The 7,675-nt window shown below is 43.4% G+C and overlaps 1 protein-coding gene and 1 pseudogene across 1 annotated transcript in view; both read right to left on the minus strand.

Moving 5' to 3' along the window:
• LOC116696672 (protocadherin gamma-A2) overlaps positions 1–2,622 on the minus strand; it is a 3,332-nt gene extending 710 nt beyond the window's left edge. Inside the window, exon 1 of the mRNA XM_032527771.1 lies at positions 1–2,622. This exon is cut by the window's left edge and continues 710 nt beyond it. Coding sequence (XP_032383662.1) covers positions 9–2,471 — 2,463 coding nt within the window. The 5' untranslated portion in view covers positions 2,472–2,622 and the 3' untranslated portion in view covers positions 1–8.
• A 2,529-nt stretch (positions 2,623–5,151) lies between these two features.
• On the minus strand, positions 5,152–7,637 carry LOC116697330 (protocadherin gamma-A4-like; annotated as a pseudogene).
• Positions 7,638–7,675: the final 38 nt, after the last annotated feature.

Below are 7,675 nucleotides of genomic sequence, written 5' to 3' on the forward strand. Positions count from 1 at the left end.
GCCGATTATCAATTGACCACATAACAAGGATGCGATGCACCTGCCCTCACCTTCAGACCAGCTCTGTCTGTACTCGTGCGCCTTAGCGTATTTTTTTGATAGGCTGCACTTCTTTGTTTCAGTGTGTCAGTGTCTGTACTTGAACCGAAACGAAAATCGCCTCTCCACGACCCTGTGGTCAAGAAGGAATCATACCGGTCATCTTTCAGCAGGGTCCCACAACGGCTTACGTCTGTAAAACTAGGGGGGTAGTAGGTCGTGGGGAAAACGGGGAGAGCAGTGGTGGAACGGTAGACATAACTACGCCTGCACAGCTTAAAATAAAACACTCCACTAATTAAAAGGATGAACAGAGAGGAAACAGCTATCAAAGCGATAATCAAATAGAGCGTTAAGTCATCGCTGTCCTGTGACTCGTCTGCAAACTCAAAGAGTTCGTTTAAAACAGGCAGCCCGTCACCAATCACTACGCTGACTGTAGCGGTGGCGGAGAGAGGTTCGGACCCGTTATCTGTTACTAAAACAACAACAGTTTGTTTCTGTTCATCGTCCTCCATGAATGCACGCACCGTTCTGATTTCTCCTGTATGCAAACCGACCATAAACAGGTTGGGCAGCGTTGCTTTGATTATCCTGTAGGACAGCCAGGCGTTATGGCCAGAGTCGGCGTCCACAGCTACCACCTTAGTAACCAGGTAACCTCTGGGCGCTTCAACTGGCACCATATCCTCAGCAATAAACCCCGTGGTTTGGACAGGATATAAGACAACAGGTGCATTATCATTTTGGTCCTTAATAAAAGCGTTTACAGTGCAGGTCGTGGAGAGTGGAGGGTCGCCTCTATCTCGAGCTGTCACCTTAATTTGAAAGTAAACGGACTGTTCATAATCAAATAGGCGTGATGTGAACAGCTCCCCGGTGTCTGAGTTGATGGTGAGGAAGGAGGACACTTCTGACTGTGTGTCCTTTGATATTTGGTATAGTAATTTAGCATTAGTTCCGTCGTCAATGTCCTCTGCTTTTACTTTCATCACAAACGTGCCGACGGGTTGGTTTTCTAAGATGTTGGCATTGTACTCGCTCTGCGTAAAACTCGGGGGGTTATCGTTTATATCACTGATCACGATTGTTATAACTTTTACAGTAAAGAGCGACGGGGAGCCCGCATCAGTGGCAGTAATTGTGATGTTATACTGGGGTTCAAGTTCTCTGTCTAGCATTCCATCAGTCACTAACATGTAATAGTTTTTAACCTCTGATACAAACTTAAAAGGAACATTGTCTGGAATTGTACACGTGACGCGCCCACTGTTTCCAGTGTCCAGATCATGTATATTAATTAGAGCAACCATAGTTCCTGGTTTAGAGTCTTCAGCCACATTAGCAGAGGCTGACTTTATTTCTATCATGGGTTTATTGTCATTTACGTCAATGACGTCAATTATAAGTTTACAGTGAGATGCTTGACCACCCCCATCTTTAGCCTGAACATCCAACTCGTGCGAACTAGCATCTTCATAGTCAATAGCACCTGCCACCCGAACTTCTCCACTCAAAGGGTTCATTTCAAAAATCCTTCCCATCTTGTCTGACAGGTGACTGAACGAGTACGTTATCTCTCCATAAACACCTTCATCTGAGTCCGTGGCATTCAGCTTGACTATTCCAGTCCCTATGGCAGAGTTCTCTGGCACAGAGGCTTTGTAAACTCGTTGGCTGAAAACTGGGACATTGTCATTGGCGTCCAACACACGGATATGGATAGAAGCAGTTCCTGATCTGACCGGATTTCCCCCGTCGATTCCATTGATTTTCAGTATATGTTCAGCTTGCGCCTCTCGGTCCAAGGGCTTTTTAAGAACTAGTTCTGGATAAGCATTGCTATTTATTTGGGTACTCATTTCCAGTGCAAAATGATCGTTCGGGCTCAGTTTATATTCACGGACTGAGTTGGTTCCCAAATCGGGGTCATGCGCACTCTCCAACGGAAAGCGCCTCCCCAGAACTGTGGATTCAACTAAATCTAGTTGTATCTCCTCCACTGCGAACACTGGGCTGTTGTCATTTATATCCGCAATATCCAAAACTAAGCTGTGTACTTGAAGGGGATCTTCAAGTAAAAGCTGGTACTGTAGGATGCAGACGCTGGCTTGCGCGCAGAGCTCCTCTCGATCTATCCTTTGGCTGATCAAAAGATTGCCTGACGCAGTGTCCAGTTCACACAGCTGGCTGGTTCCTTCGGCTACAACACGGGTTCTACGAGAATCAAGCTCAGTCACTTTCAGTCCCAGATCCCGCGCTACATTCCCGATCACCGACCCCGGTTTCATCTCCTCTGGAAGAATGTAACGGACTTCTTCAAACGAAACACCAAAAAGGAAGCAAAACAAAAAAAAATGCAGCCACCATTTTAAGTTTATTCGCTGGTCGATGATTAAACATGCTTTCAAAAGCAGATGTTCTGTCGCCATGATAGCTAAATCCTAAACATATACATCTAAATATCGAAAGAAAAATGCTGCTGCAGCTCAGCGGTCCACTGCTTCTCTAGCTGAGTTTATCATGCTCTATTAGGGAAGCTGTCTGCTTGGATTCCTCTCTCTCTGTCCCAATTTCTCCCAAACTCTCTCTCTCGCTCGCTCTCTCCTGCTCTCTCTCGTTCTCTCTCTCTCACACACACAAAGTCTCACTCACACACACACATACACCCACACATACACGCACATACACACACACACACACACACACACACACACACACATACACACACACACACACACGCATGCACAGCCCTCGGCTATACTCCAGTTCCACTGGCAAATATAAGGTAAAGTGCCATGAATCAGACGTTATAAAAGAGCGTCACCAAGAGACTGGGAGATATATTGCAACAGTGGACAGCCTATGCAATGAGACATTTTACATTGGCTGATATTTTAACATTGTCTTGTACTGTGACCAACATCAGACCAGGCAAAATGCTGTAAGATAACTTACTATAATACAAGATGACCATCGACGTTTGAGGCAACAGGGGAACGCCTGAACAGTGTAATGCAATCATGTACAATACTTTTGAAATGAATAGTATCTTGTAGATGTTACTTAATTAATCCCTGTGACATACTGATTTAATATTGCTCCAATGCATTACATTTCATTTAAGCAACGTGGAAGATGACAGTGGAATTCAGGGGAAGCACAAAACACACAGCAATATGGTGTTCTGGTAAACCTTTGAGTTTCTTGCATATGCTATCTCCCAGGAGCTGAGGTTGGCCCGGAATATAGACCACAGTACAAAAAAAGGCCATACAGGTATAGTTACTTCATGATGTGCCATTGGATAAGTTTAGCTTTTTGATCAAGTTATATAGTGTAGTGCAATACTTGAGTTTGTGCTCCGCACAGTAATCACAGTCTGGTCAGTGTCCAAACATAACAGGAGCAACCAAATCTAAATTTCATTGAGGCCAAATGCCCAATGTCCACAACTTATTTCCCAAGTCAGGAAAGAATAATTGCAGACTTCCACATCTTGAGCATTACTTTATTAAACTTATTCCCTCTTCTAGGTGCCAAAGAGCACTCTACACCCAAATAACCCACACACGGTTTCTTTCCACACAGCATCATACTCAGTTAAATCGGCCATGTGAAGTTGACAAACCATTTCTGTGTAAATGCACAGTAAATCCAAATTATTGTACTGTGCTGTATATTACAGTGCAACATGTGCAATGACATGAATATAATATGCCTCCATTACCATCTGACAGTGTAAATATACTCTTTAATCAATATATGCACTTAAAACTCTGAATGAAAAGGGGACCGATTATTCAGACAATATTATGTAGCAATGAGTGTTGCTCCACCTGTATGCGTTTGACAGAGAGTGTACCATTGCACAGCACCATGCAGATGTCTGAAGTAGACGCAGAGGACACGGTTGTTTCAGGTTTGTGAAAAATGTGCCAGTGTGCAAATCTATGAGCTTCCTTATGCATCAAAGTGTTCAACAGAGGACTTGGCAATATGATTTAGCTTGAAGTTGAGTGGACTGCCAAATAATGGAATGAAAATGCATGTCAAAACACCCAAAACTGTTCCATGCAATTTAACAAACAGAAAGTATGCACCAGTGAAAGTGCAGTATTGGACGCACACATTCAGCACTGGTAAGTGAATTACTGCAATTAAGAGTGTTGGGTAACTTCTGCACTGACAAAAGTTTTTATTTCATGTCTATTGACAAAATGGTTTTAAAAATGACTTGAAAAACTGCTAAAATATATCAAAGAAAAAAATTAATTTTAAGGGAATTTCCCTTTTTATTTAGACAGCTAAAAGCTAAAAGTTAGCTTGATGCATTCAGTCCTAATGTTCAGTGAAAATGTAGAAGGTGTTGATAAGGGTTGGGCTGTCTGCAGCAGGGTCTCTGACAGTTACTCGGCACTCCACTGTATCATAGCAAACAGTTCCACTGCATCTCCATCTGTCATATTAAGAGGCAAAAAAGGGAATGTCTGCCTTCCTCAGAATTTAATTCACAACAAAATCTAATTTAAATGAATGGTAAAAATAAAAGACATGAAAAGGTTACTCAGAGTTCCTGAGTACATGTTTATTTGGTTAATAACTGGATACTGAGGGTGGTGTCTATTCTATTATACAAAACATACATTTTAATTATTGCATTTCTTTAAAATAAACTTGAATAAAGTTTGGTTATTTAGGAAGATATTTTCCACCAGCAAATATGACATTATTATTGAATTAAATAATCTCAAAAGGACTAAAAAAAGAGGATTTACAATGAAAACACAAAGAGTGTACATCATAGCCAATCTTAGGAAATGAGTCAGCCTCAGAAAATCACTCCACCAAGGACAGATGAACGAGCAGAGACAATCACATATACTACATTATAGTGAGTAAGTGTGTGAATGAGCAACGCACTGAGTAAGTGAGTAAGTGAGTGAGTGAGTGAGTGAGTGAGTGAGTGAGTGAGTGTGTATGTGTGTGTGTGTGTATGTGTTTGTGTATGTGTGTATGGTGTGTGTGTGTGTGGTGTGTGTGTGTGTGTGTGTGTCTGTCTGTGTCTGAGTAAAATATATTACAGAATAAGTTTTCCACATCTGGGACAGATTAGGTAAAGCATGTCCCTACCTCAGGAGAATCAATACAATCCCCAAACACCTCAGCAAAGTTGATGGACTTTCCAGAGTTGGGCAGCAGGCAGTGTGTTGTCATGTATGACGTCACGAACTTAAAGTCACTGGTTCTAGACCTGTGTCAGGTAGGCGTCATAATTGTAAGCGCTGCGTAAAGTTCCTGGCCGTCAACATCTTCGTAATTAGGAGGGAGATAAGCGCTGGGGATGGCAACTGCTCCATCAAACACAGTCTGGGCTTTCTCCTGCGACAAAACCTCACACCAGGATGATGATGAGAAGGTCAGAAAAAAGGTGGACACAGACACCAGCGCGATGCAGATAAGAGGTCAATTTGGAGTTCTTCTCATCGTAAGAAAAATCCTTCAGTTCCGGCACCTCAGCCAAGTTATCAGAAATAAGTAAATACATGGAACAGGTGGCGGAGAGAGAGGGCTGTCCGTATCTTTCACTGACACAATAAGGTTCTGTTTCATGCTGTTGACTCAGAAATGTCCCGCTGTGTCCTGATCTCTCCGCTGTGAGACCAATAGTGAAAACCGGATCAGTGGATTTTACTATAGATAGGACAGCCAGGCTCTGTCCGGGTCCGCGTCCACCGCTATCACTTTGGACACCAGAGAGCCTCCGTGTGCAGCTTTGGGGACCAGCTCGGTCATGAAGGAGTGTCCTCCGGGGCGGGGTACAGTATCTGAGGAGAGTTGTCATCACATCCGATATGAAGACAAGACGGTCACGTTGCTGCTGAGGGAGGAGAACCGTTGTCTCTGGCCATACGTGGACTTTAAAACTCCTGAACTGTTCATAATCAAACGTCCTACAGCGTGGATCACCCCGTGTCTCCGTTAACAGACAGAAGGAGGACACCGGGGCACCGTTCACCTCACCGGGTAACAGAGAATAAATCACTGTACCGTTTTGTCTCCAGTCGGGTCTCGAGCAGTAACAGAACATAAAGTGGAGCCAGGTTTGTTATTTCAGTCACATATGCGCTGTACGACTGTTCCTCAAACACAGGTGGGTTGTCGTGTGATGCTACAGAAACTGAACAGTTTTAGAGGAGGACAGAGGTGGAGAGCCCTCGTCAGTGGCAGTGATTGTAATGTTGTAATCAGACACTAGTTCACGGTCCAGTTGTCCTGTGGTCACCAGAGAATAATAGTTTTTAATAGAAGGGACCAACTTAAAAGGGACGTTTTGCTGAATGGAGCAGCGGACCTGTCTGTTATTCTCAGAGTCTCTGTCCTGCACGTTAATGATGCCCACCTCTGTACCAGGTAGGGTATCTTCAGGTATGGGGTTAGTCACAGATTTCAAATTGACTGCCGGGGCGTTGTCATTCACATCAGTGATATAAATTATTGCTTTAGCATAAGATGACAGCCCTAACCCATCTTTTGCTTTAACGCGTATTTCAAATGAGGTCGTAGTTTCATAGTCAACAGCACCAACTACTCGTATCTCACCCACTTTACGGTCAATACTAAATATCTTCTTCACATCTTCAGTAACATGTCCAAAGTCATAAGTCACATCTCCGTTAACTCCCTCGTCTGCATCAGTAGCACTCACTGTGACCACTACAGTATCTACAGGAGAGTTCTCAGGCAGACTGGCTTTATAAACGGCCTGGCTAAACACCGGGGCGTTATCATTAGCATCCAGTACAGTGACGTGTATGACTACAGTACCTGATCTCTGAGGAGAACCTCCATCTAAAGCTGTTAGGAGCAAATTGATCTCTTGTTGTTTTTCACGATCAAGCTCTTTTTCAAGAACAAGCTCTATTGTATTTCCATTAACGGACAAAATGAAATTATCATTCTTTTTGAGGCTGTACTGCTGAACTGAGTTTTGTCCTACATCCGCATCGTGCGCCTCCTCTATCACAAAACGAGCTCCCCTGTCTGCAGACTCTCGAATTTCTAATTTGATCAAATCTCGTTAAACTGTGGCGAGTTATCATTAATATCTTGAATGAGAAGACTTATCCGATGTAGCTCGAGAGGATTTTCCAGCACCAGCTCATGTTTTAGGATGCACGAAACCTTTTCTCCACAAAGCCCCTCTCGGTCAATCCTGTCGGCAACAATCAACTCTCCGTTATTCAGGTTCATGTCACAGTAACGTTTATCAGTCCCATCGGTGTCGATACGTGCTCTTCTGTTAGAGAGAGCGCCCGTCTCCAGCCCGAGATCCTTGGCCATATTTCCAATAACTGATCCTCGTTTCATCTCCTCTGGAAAGGAATAGCTTATGTCTCCATATGTGGCATGCAAAAAAAGGAGGAAATAAAACCCACACGTTTGAAATACGAGTAATTTCGAATCCATCGTCGACGATAAGTTCTTAAAAGGTTGAAGAATAAAGCGAACAAAGACGGTTCACCCAAATACAACTGCGAATCCAGGGTGAGTGCCTCTGACTAGACGCAAGAGCAGAATAGAGTACTTCCACCTCAAAGGACAGAGGGATTCAGACATCTTAATGCTGGCTTAT

The sequence above is a fragment of the Etheostoma spectabile genome, chromosome 10 (genome assembly GCF_008692095.1).
Source record: "Etheostoma spectabile isolate EspeVRDwgs_2016 chromosome 10, UIUC_Espe_1.0, whole genome shotgun sequence".
Lineage (NCBI taxonomy): Eukaryota > Metazoa > Chordata > Actinopteri > Perciformes > Percidae > Etheostoma > Etheostoma spectabile.